At 42.8% G+C, this 12,213-nt stretch overlaps 1 protein-coding gene across 1 annotated transcript in view; it reads left to right on the top strand.

Moving 5' to 3' along the window:
- Tnni3k (TNNI3 interacting kinase) overlaps positions 1-12,213 on the top strand; it is a 311,536-nt gene that overhangs the window by 270,166 nt on the left and 29,157 nt on the right. The window contains 1 exon segment of the mRNA XM_085835372.1: positions 389-558. Within this exon segment, the coding sequence (XP_085691498.1) occupies positions 389-558 (170 nt within the window).

Raw genomic sequence — 12,213 nt, forward strand, 5'->3', positions numbered from 1 at the left:
AGCTAAGATGGTGTATAAATTTGTTTTACTTCAGGGAAATATTTCAGCTGCAATTGAAAGGATCTCTGCCATGAGTGAATCTTATCACCTTAATGAGGAATGTGGTTGTCGATCTTTTGACCATGAAATGAGAATCATCTGAATAACGTTTTGTTCATTTAACTTGGGTTTACTGTGTTTGGGGAAGATACGAATAAGAATAACACCAGCTTCAAAATAGAAATGGGAGAAAAAGTAGATGAAGCTGAGCAGATCTCACAGCCAGAGGTTGAGGGGAGGAGAAGAAGCAAGTGTAGATGAAGGTGAACTAGGAGCCATCAAAAGAAAGCTGCAGTTCAGTTGCCTGTTGGAGTTAGTAAACAAGGCCTTCCATGCCGTCCCCATGCAGCTCATGTCTCCCGCATCAAGTAACAGCAGTGGCTCTCTGTCACCTTCCTCTTCTTCTGATTGCCTACTGAGCCGAGGAGGGCCTGGTCGGAGCCATGTGGCAGCTTTACGGAGTCGTTTTGAATTGGAATACGCCCTAAATGCAAGGTCCTACACTGGGTGGCCTCAAAGGTAAGTGTGGATGTCAGCAAGGGTCTTGCTGTAAATTCAGACTTCGGTGCCAGATCTGGACAGTCACCTACATGATGCTGTCTGGTGGAGCCTGAACATCCCTCTGGAAAACACTGGCCAAGAGTTTAGATTCCATTTTCATTATACTGTGAACAAAAACCTAAACTTTCATCCTTGGCTAGTTTAGGTTCTTCTGCAAGTTGTCAGTAACAGCAGAGCTCTGGCACCAGAGAGACATCTGCTAAGATCTAAAGTGATGAAGCATTATAAATTATTGAATATATTTTAGGGTGGTCTTGTGGAATTCAAGGAAGAATTCCACAGATCAGCCTGGAGTCAGTTCTGGTAATGGAGACCAGACATTCAGAGCAGCACCCATCTTCCTATCTCAACAATTCCACTCCTGGATATAGCCCACAAAACTGAAAGCAGACATACGAACAATCCCCATACACATGTGTTGATGGAAATCTTGTTCATAATGGCCATGAATGGAAACAACTCAAGTGTCTGCCAAAAGATGGATAGACAGCATGTTAGAGGTACCATGTACTACAGAGTTATTCAGCTATAAAAAGGGGTGCTATTTCAGCAGTGAGCAGTGGACAGAGACAGGCTGACCCATTGCACAGAATCCAGATCTGCTACTGTAGCCGAGTCCAAGAATTCGCCACTCAGAAACTGACACAGAGCAAGAGGCACAGCATCATGTGGGGCAAGGGGAATTGGATGGAAGAGCTTGGCTTCTTGACACAGTAGGGAGACAACCGCACAGCCTGGTGTGGGTCTTAAAGCAGCTTCCTTGCATTTTCTCAGCGGCGTCTTCTCCACTCGCTGTCCTTTGTGGTGTAGGACTATGGCTTCTTTTCCTTCCTGCATATTTCTCTGAACATCTTAGTCCCTGTTTACAGTGTCAGTGAACAGAAGGTCAGTTTGTTTATTGCCCCAACCCTAGCAAACAGAGTCTTAATTATTTGAGATCCATGATATAGATAAATGCTCTATCTATATCATGATATAGATAATGCTGAAGCACTTATTGAAAATGTACAAGGAGCCCAGAGAAGAATAGTGTCATTTTATGCATTGCTACATTCAACTATCTTGCAGTTTGGCTGACATAGGGGTGTTAAGTAAAAAGTATTTGTACAGCAGATAAAAAATGGAAATGGAATAAATTGGCTTGATATATGGTAATCATTATGAATTTACAGTGGAGTCAGTGAACAGGCTCTGACTATTCCTTCCAATGTTCTATTCAAATATCTGCCACCATGGAACACCTGTGAAATGCAGGACACTCTTTTAAATGCTGTCTAAATAGTTGTGTAATTAAGCTTTGAGAGGCAGACCTTTCCGTTATTTAAGATGAAGAATGGACTCAGAAAGTATAAGCAATTCTCCTGAGAGATCAAGTAGGTGGCCCGGCTGGATTCCCATGGGGGCCTCTGCTGTGCTTTCTAAATTCCCCCGGCACAGGAGGCAGCAGGATCCAGAAGCTCATTGTGTTTTGCCAATGCTGTGTTTTCTGGACTTGTCCCAGTTTGTTCTGGAAGATGATCAAGGAATGGATTCAAGCATTCCTCACAATCCTGCATTTTCAGCTTGTTTTCTAAAGGCTGTAGAAGGGAGTCAGTCCTTAAAGTGAAAGAGCCCAAGGATGTAGGAACTGGGGCTACCTGCCTAGAGTGGTTCCCAACTTTGCATGTTAAAATCATCTGGGAAACTCAGAAAGGACCAGTGTCCAGGGCCAATGAGAGCTCATCATGGTGACACCTTGAAGGTTGTGAGTAACTGCAACACAGCAAAGCAGGTAAAACTGAAAGAAAGACATGGTGCTAACCTGCTGGTCTCTCTGTGGGAGGAGATTCAAGTTCTGGCACAAGTGGAAGAGACCTTGCCAATATCCGATTTTGACCAAGGATGCTCTAAAGGATGAGTATTTGTGCCACTTCAGTCTCTGGGCCTGTGAGCACTGAGCCTCAAAGCTAACTTACCCAATTACACAGGAAAGTGTAATTTTGCATGGGTGCCACCATGACTTTGAAAAATGTGGGCAAGGCTTCGGCTGTGCTTCCCCACTAATGTAGAGACTTGGGCTCCTCAACCATGCTGTGGTGTCAACATCCAGAAGATTGAAATTTAAAAACTCTTGGCTTAGTATAGGTTTCCGTTGTTTGTATGTATACTTATCTTTAGTTATGGTTAACATTTTTTTCCTATATAAAAGAATTTTTCAAGGTAGAAAGTTGTCAGGTATTTCCTCCATGAAAAAGAGGAAATAGCTAATTCAGTACAAAAATCACAAATTGAGTAAAATCTGAGATTAAGGAAACCATTCTTGAAGTTCTGCGTCTTTTAAAATATTTTGTGTCCAGATATATTTAGAAACTCGGCATGTGGCACTTCTCCTCCCACAGGGTCTGAAATCTCCCATCTTGTGCATGGATTACATCATGTTAAATTTAGAAATGACAAAGTGATGAACAACCTTTCAGATGCGAAAACCAATTAGGGTTTGCGTGGGGCTCAGCTCTGAGAATAGTGTGTGACCCAGTTAGCTGTCCAGGAGAAGACACTGGGGATGTAGGATTCAAAGCTCTGAAACAGACACCCTTGGGATCAATCGCTAGCAATACAAGGACTCCTCTAAATAGCTTGCCTAGTGCCCTGGGAACATATTTCAACCTATACAATGTGAATGTAATGTACAAAATTCTCGATTCACACTTCATTTTCCTGGAATTATGGAACTGTGTGCTATGGTAGCTCAATGAATTGAAGACATAGGTCGGGTCCTCCACTCTAATCTTCCCTTCTGTTTGTCTATCTATAGAACTTTCTTTACCTTAACCTTTCCCCTGGTCAACTCATAGCTACTTTCACAATCCTCCCCAGGCTTTAAATGACCCTAAATTTTGTTCCTTGTCTCCACTCCATGTATACCTTTTATGTAGTCCTTAGTGCCAGCACTCGCTCTCTCTCTCTCTCTCTCTCTCTTTCTCTCTCTCTCTCTCTCTCTCTCTCTCTCTCTCTCTCTCTCTCTCTCTCACACACACACACACACACACACACACACACACACACACACACACACACACACACGTAGGGTAGTAGAGAAACAGAACCTCAGTCCATACATCCAACTCTGACCTCTTTCAGCATTTCCTTCTTTAACTTCTCTCCTGCCCCACCTCTCCATGCACCTCCTGCCCTCTGCCAGCTTGAGTTTCTTCATGTAGTGCTTTGAAACCATCAGCAATTCTCTATCACCTCCAACAGAGGGAGGAATTTTATCCTGGATACTAATGCTATTAGCAAAATTACGTTTTTATCCTGCATCCCAGTGGTTTTGAACTGAGGGGTCTCATTCTCCTCATGTGTACACTTTAGATTACAAAACTTATGTGAAGAATTTATTGTAGTCTCAATGACTAAAGATACCACTAACTCCTTAGGCCAAAATGCTGGAATGTTTGGGATAATCTTACAAACTTCAAATTGACTCTTCACAAAATGCCCTGAAAAGATACACTGTAGATGTTCTAGAATAGATAGGATGCCCTATTGACACACAATGCTTAATCTGTCAGCCACTGCCCTCTGCCTGATTGGTTTTTATTGCCCACTCCTCATTCTTGTCAAAGCATGAATCAGCCACCCATACCTATTTCAGCAATCTTCATCATTGCAGCTTGAAGATGCCCTCCTTGAGGCTACCCCTCCCTGCCTGTGTTGCGCAGATGGCCACAGCCTGCCACCTTGTGCCATGATGGGTGCTTCTACCATTTCACCATCTCACTGTGTGCCTCAATCCCATTATGTCATAAATACTTTGAGATCAGACAATTCCTTTTTTCTGATCTTATTCTGATGTTCACAATATCTCATTTAAAACTTAACTCTATGGGGAACATATTAAACATTTTTTTATTTGTAACAAATTAAAACTATCCAGAATTGGGCTATGGATACCGTGGCCTCTGCTTTTCTGTCACAGTCAAGTCTGTTTTTGTCTAAAACATAAAAAGCACTAGGTGTTCCAGCATTTTCTCTACTCTGTACCCTCTGTCTCAGTCAATCAGATGCTGAGAAAAAGGTCCCTGACAAAAGTGACATAATCTATTCTGTCTTCCAGTTCCAGAGGGATATTGTGGTGGGGAAGCCATGACAGCAGGCAGAGTAGGCATAGCGGCAGGAGGCTGGCTGCTCAAATTGCATCCATACTCAGAAACTACAGCTATACAATAAATACAGGCTTAACACCTGCCTCCAGTGACTCAGTTTCTCCAGCAAGGCTCCACCTCCTAAAGTTCTCACAATCTTCCCAAACAGTGCCACCACCTGGGGACCACATGTTCAAACATGTGAGCCTGGGAAGGGGCCTTCTTTCTGACAAGCAGCAATACTGTCCTATTAGGACAGTATCACTACCAGTTGCCACTTCTAATGTGAGAGGGGAACCTGCTGTAAGAACAGACAGGGTGTGGTTGACTACAAACTGGCCATTCTCTTCTCCTCTCTCTCTTTTCAGCTAAGAAAAGACATCCCCCTCCCCAAATGACCCACGGCAGCTATTTTTTCCTAACCTTAAGGCTCTTCAATTTACATAGGTCCAGTTTAGGTGTCTTCTATTCCTTTGATATTTTTTTCTATCCATGTCCAAGCCAATGATCTTACTTCTTAAGAGGTAATGATGGTATTAGGAGTCCTGCTACCTGCTAAGACCAGTTCCGTCTTTGTTACTCCCTTCTTCTTTTAGCTGTTACTATTCCCCATTAATTTTATAAACAGTTTATATTTTTTTTCTACCACAAAAAAAAAGAGTTTTTATAAACCCATAGACTCACATGGGAAGATCTGATGTCGTTACCGTAGTGAGTCTTCTTCACTACCCACTTAGTAATTCTTTTGCATTTATGTAGATGAACTTTCATATAATCCACAAAGAGTTTATCATGATCTCCAGATCTCCCACTGTGTAGTTGCAGGGAGCGAACCTGGGTCATCTTGAAAAGCAGTATGGACTTTCACCACTGGCACCTTTTAGTTTTGCCATAGATTTTAAGATTCCACGTTTAGATATTGCTCTGTGAAGCTGTGATCTCTTTATACCTAGCCAGAGTTACCTTTTTCATTATCATGGCTCTGACCTGTCACCTCTCTCTCCTAGTCCTGGTTTTTCTCTCTTCAAATGCATTTTAAAATTTTCCTTCAGCCTAATAGAGATATAAATCCAGATCAATGAAGATTCTTCTCTCTCTCTCTCTCTGTCTCCCTCCCTCCCTCCCTCCCTCCCTCCCTCCCCTCTCCCTCTCTCTCTCCTCTGTGGGTGCAGGAGTTCATTTCCTTGCACATTTAAAATTCTGTTGCACACACTGGCAGGTTCCCTATGAATATTAACATTTTACCTGTGAATCTTATTATCCATGTTTTGTTCACAGTTTTCGCTTCCTAACTGATCTGAAAGTCTTTCCTGGGTTTTTGTATCTTACTCCAGTGATACTGGGCATGGTGCACTTTTATTACCCTTACCTGATATTTGCTGGCTTCCCAAAGCCACAGTTTGGTAGATTTCAGAACTTCTGTATGATTCACAGCCTCTAGGTAGCCTTGTTCTACCTTAACCTTATGCTCTTTGGAAAACTTCACTAGCTGCATATCACCTAGTGTATTTAAAGTGTCTAATCAGAACATCCATGCCAATAGTGTATGAATGTACACCGAGACGTGTGTGCTAGCAAAGTGTGTAGCTACAAAGGTCTGTGAGTAAAGCAGTGTGTTTATGTGTGTCCTGGTGGGGAAGGCACACTTCCACCTTTTACATCTCTGCTACAGATTAGGTAACTTCTTTTGCATTTATCTTATTAATTCTCTGATTCTCTTTGTTTTGCTGTCTGTTTCCAACTCAATTTCTTCCTGACTTCTTTCCTTTGTATTTGTTGTTGTTTGAAACTTCTTCAGGCCAGTTTTGAAAGTCTCTTTGCCTTCCATATAAGCTTACCTTTTCCTTTAAAACATTTATGTTATGATTTCCACTAGGTTTCCCATCTTCGGTCTTTAAGCTCTGATCACATGGCTGTTCCTATGGATTCTTGCCTTTCCTGCTGCCCTGTCCCTTCTTCTTAGTTCTTGGTTCCCTTATGAGCTTATATTCCGTGGGCCTGTAAAGCCATGGAAAGAATGTATGTATGTATGTATATACCATGGGCTAGACTTCTTTTTATTTTCTTTACATGTTATCTGTTGCTCAGTTTGAAGTGGGCACTCATGTCTGACATCTCTTGCGTAGAGCAGATTTTATTTTTCCCATTTTCTTAAACTTGGTTATCTCTTTAAGATTGTTAAACATTTTAAATGTTTTTATTTTTTATGTGCATGTGTATGTACATCTTTTTGAGTATTTAACATGTATGAGCAGGTTCCTGAAGAAGCCAAAAAAACAAAAACAAAAATGAACAAACAAAAAACCAACAGGCATTGGGACCCTGGAGCTAGAGTTAAAGTTGCCTATAAGCTGCTCAACCTGGGTGCTGGGAATTTAGTTCAAGCCCTCTGGAAGAGCAATATTGCTGAGCCATTTCTCTAGCTCCAAGACTGTAGCTTTTTAAAGGTGTTTATCACCTGACCTCCTACTTTGTTTGGGTTAATGTATCTGCCACACACACTGCCTTCTAAAGTTCTACTTAAAGGCCAACAATAAACTTCATGACACGTATATCTGTGTGGAATGAGGGCCTAAGCCAATCACTTGATTTTTGTTCACACCTACCTAGATTATAAGCATATTGCGTTCATAAGCATCTCTCCTCTTTTTATACTGTGTTCCTTAGGAGAGTGTCCAGCATAAGTATAAATGCCTATTATAGCATGGGCAAGTGAGCATTGCAAGCTGCCATCAAGATAATGCTATCTAATTCTAATATCAATGTTTCGAAGTAATGCTCCCTGAACGCTCCCACTCTTTAAGGAAAGCAAATTGAAATGGGCAGTTTTAAATAATGGATACAAAACTACTAAACGGTGGAAAATATAAGTTCATGATTGAACCCAGGCCTATCTGGCAGTGATTCTACTGTGTGTTAAGACTAAACTTCAACCTTGCTAGCTTGAAGCACAGGGTTTCTCTGTGTAGTCCTAGATGTCCTGGAACTCACTCTGTAGACCAGGCTGGCCTCGAACTCAGAAACCCACCTGCCTCTGCCTCCCAAGTGCTAGGATTAAAGGTGTGTGCCACTGCTGCCAGCTTTGAAATTCTTGTAAGATGCAGATGGACCAGGAGACCCCACGAGGAGCTGTCCGCGGTGCTGAACGGTCTCCCACCGAAGAGTGACAAATTCAATACAGCCTTAGACACCAGGTCTACATCTCTTCTGCTCACAGAGAAATTCTCCTACTGACACTGGCCACCTTGCTTCATTTTACCTCCTAGGGACAGATTGTAATCAGCTGCCTATAGACCCAAAGCTCCACACACCAGGACTAACTCAGCCCTCACCATTGTCTTCAATCATTTCCCTCCAAATCAGCCACCGTGGATACCTGGAAAGGCAGCAAGCTCTAATCAGAACATATAACAAGAGTTACTTCCTTCTAGGAATTTTACAACCAGAAGTGCACACATGAGCCAGTTTAGAAGATAACTCTACTGTAATGCAATTTCTTTAGGTTTCGTCAAGCTATATTCCTTTCCATATTGATTAAGTGTGTTCTGCATTATAGCAATCAGTTTGCAGAACTCACAACCTCTGGACTTAACTCAACAACAATATTGAGGCTGACACTCAGTGCAAGAAAAACAAACAAACAAACAAACAAACAAACAAAACGACTTGCTAGTAATGAGGAAATGGAGTCACTGTCCTCTCTCATTCATAGATACAATGTGGGTTCAGTACCTAAACCTGACGTTACACACAAATCACTATGAGGTTCACAAATCTGAGAAAATGATTTTTAAAAAGATGGCATCATTGGTTTTCCAACGTAGTTATTAGCTTACTCCAAGATGGCTGATTGAATGCATAGCTAATGAGTTTTTTATCAAAGCTCACTGCTTATTTAAGCATCTCATTAGCACCTTTCCCGTCCTTCGGCCAGGCCCTCTGTGCTGAGAGGAAGGACTGTCTGTATGTGCCTCTGTTAAGCCCCTTTGTCACTATGGTATAATGAGGAGAGTAAGATGTCACTTGCCTAAATCTAGGGGCCAGGCAATTTTTCCCAGATATTTGTCATCTCTGGAGTATATAATTTTTATGACCCTCACTTGCTCAAGGTCATTCACTCAGCTCATTAAGGGTCTGAAGTGAAAAAAATATAATGGCGAGGAAGAGAAGCCAGAATCTAAGCAGGTGCCAGCATATCTGTCAGCTGCCCCTTTTATCTTTTTTCTTTTTAAGTTCAAATATTTTTTCAGTTGTCCATGAATTTTCCTAATTAATAGAAGCAGAAAAGCTTTTGGTGTTCATGGGGTGTGGGGCTAAGAAGGAAGCCTATAGCCATGGGTGCTAGTGTTGTCTGGGTTTGGGTTACCTCCTTGCTATGAGCCTGGTGTCATATAAAGTACATGAAAGATGGGAGCTGGTTCAGCAATGTGAGGATCTGAAGTGTATCCTCAGAGTTCATGTAAAACCAGAAGCTACAGTGTATATCTGCAAGACCTGGGCTCCTAGGACAGTAAGTGGAGACAGGAGAATCTCGCTACGTGGGCAGGCCAGCCAGCCTGCTACCTGCAACTGCTAACTGCAGACAACAAAGGACACTGTCTCAAGCAAAGTATAAATGGGAAACCAAAATCGAGGCTGTCCTCTGACCTCCACATAGTCACCATGGTACATGCACAATGCCATCTCTACACACAAAGACACACACAGAGAAAGACATACACAAAAGCGCACCCAAGGGCACACACGCACAAAACAAAAGTTAAAGGAAGTAGATGTTAAAATTATTTCCATGAAGGTTCAAAAATCTAGAATATTCATCGGTATTGCAAAAGCCACTTAATATTTTTTTATAAAAATTCTTTATTCAGCACAGCCCCTGGTATCACACCTGTAAAGCAACACAGTGGCATTTGCCAACAATTCCCAGATTCGGAAGTGAAATAAAGATCCCACTGTGCCAAGGGCTGCCCTCAGACCTCAGGGATTCTGCTTTCTTATCATTCCACAGAATCAGTGGGAGGAGGGGGGGGGGGCTGCAGGACTCCCTCCCCTGGTGAGAACCCTAAACAGCACTGTTAGCCTCGCTTATAAGTTGGCTTGCTCACTGGCGCCATCTGGCCCTCAGTGGTGGCGCTGCAGGGAGTGCAGCAGCGAGAGATTGGAGAAATCCCCCCTAACAAAGGCATACAGCGTCAAAGTTAAGGAGTGAGGAAAAAATGTCAATCTGTCCCTGACTTTTAAAAGCCGCCCTTAGATTGAAACAACCTTTCTCTCTCTGTGAAAAATGTCAAAGAAAGAATATCAAACAAAATATTCTGTTCAGAAGAAGTGCTGGGAGAATGGGAAATTAATGAAAGGGGAGATAGAAGAAAACCCTGTGCCTGTGTAAAATCGGTACTTCTTAAAGAGAAAGATTTAAGGACCAGGATTTATGCCACATATAAGGCATTGCATGAGACTGAGAAAGACTGAGAAAGTGACATATTTAGGTTACAACGGCTCAGTCGAGCAAGCGAGGGAAGATGTCTTCCTCAGCTGGGCGGCTCTGCCACCATTCTTCAGCTCTTCCTGTCCCATGGCAAGCTTGTTAGCAGCCTGAAAGGGCCTCCCTGGTAACCCGAAGGGCCTGTTCCTCCTGATGCATTTTGTAATACTAATTAACTAATTCCCAGCCACATAAAGGGAACCTGCGAAGATTCACCAGAGGCAAACTGCTAAGCAAATGATGACAGACTTCTCCATTTTCAATTAGACGGAGTGGCATATTGTGACAGCAACAAGTGGACCGGGCTTTCTAATGACAAGGGTTCTGTGAGGGTTCCATTCCTGGAAATGAAAAGGAAGCCTGGGCCACGTGTCTACCCTTGTGCACATCAAAGCAAAATTCTGCCTTTGGTTCTGTTTGTGTGCCACTGAATGTAAGATTTAATCCGAAATGCCGCCTTTTGAGACTGCTTCTGTTCTCTGGAAATGTCTGACAGGACGCGGCACAGGGACCAGAGAGAACAGCCAGCCTAATTAAACCGGTACAGGTAGCACTGTGCTCAGCCACTGCAGCCCTGACTCCAGCCAGCCCCACCCTGCAGCAACCGACTCCACTGTTTGTGTTACAGATCTCTTGCTCACATGGCAACTGTTGCTATGTTTGCAGTAATAAGTGGGTGATGCTAGTGTCTCAGTAATGACTGTGATACAAGAGCCATGATTTCCAAATGGGTTTTTGAAGCTGCTCACACAATGGCACTGCACAGAGTGACAGCTTTAATTTTCATAGATTCTCTTTCTTTTCACCTTTAGTATCTTCTGTATGGACCGAATCTAACCCCCGTAGAATAGCAAGAGTGACAGCTCTCTTCCTTTGGCTCACTGATATTTAAAAAGGATGTTTGTTATTCTAAAGGGGCATTGTTTCTTACTATCTCTTTAGAATCTATGGCATTCAGTATTTCTTGTACTTAAGTAACAGCAATTAAAGCTATCAGAAAACATTATGGGCCCAGGAAGAAAGCCGCTCCTGTATTAACTACAGGAGAGAGAACAGAATCTGCTATTAATATCTATGACATTAGCTGGATGCCCACATTAATGAGCAGATGTTTGAAGAGCCTCAATCTCAAATAAGTCTGAAAAATTCATGAGTGGGTATTTTCCATGCTGCAGATTCTCTTTCACAAAGACAGTGAGCAGATGAAATCTGTTTTGTTTCCTGATCATGATGAAGTACTTACTTCCCAGTAAGTGTTGTAGCACTGCTCCTTCAGCAGAGGTGGGCATTATCTCAGCTCTGGGGAAAATATCTAGAGTGTGTAGCATATCATTGCTATGCCCACTGATAATAATATCAAACTAGCCAAACCATGGAAGAAGATACATTGTGTACTCTGATCATTAGCCACCTTGGTTGAGACATTGTGAATTTTTTCTAGGCTAGTTATAACACTGCCAACCACAGCTCTTCCACGTGGCAGAACCATCAACCTTCAATCACTATTCCCCAAATGAGCAGGCTGAAGCCAGAAAGGATGAACAACCTGCTGGAGGCTTTACAGCTAGTGAACAGCAGGGCCATGATCTGAGCCTGGATCCAGCTGACTCTAAAGTGTGTGCTTTTCACTCCTTGCTGAGGAATTGTGGCAAAGAGGGGCTGTTCTCATACTACTCCCAGACATGACCACAAAACCCCTCCCTGTGTGGGGTTTCAGGTTTCAGGACCCACCTCCATACTGAGGCAAGTGAGTATGCACTAGGTTCTCACTGTGTGGCCCCAGGCAGCAGCTTCCGCATCTGTGGTAATCAGTTGGAAAGACTGACAGGCCCAAGGAGACAAGCTAGCCTCAGTCTGCTCTCTAACAAGCATCATACAGGTATGTGCCCGAGAATGTGCATCAAGATCGAAGGCATGCCACTGCAGTCTCTAATGTATCAAGATGCCCCTCGCCTCCATCTCTCCCCATAGCTTACTTCCTGCAAGTTGTAAAGCCTCCACTTA

Source organism: Mus caroli, unplaced genomic scaffold, assembly GCF_978045245.1.
Source record: "Mus caroli unplaced genomic scaffold, Mus_caroli_1 scaffold_3, whole genome shotgun sequence".
NCBI lineage: Eukaryota > Metazoa > Chordata > Mammalia > Rodentia > Muridae > Mus > Mus caroli.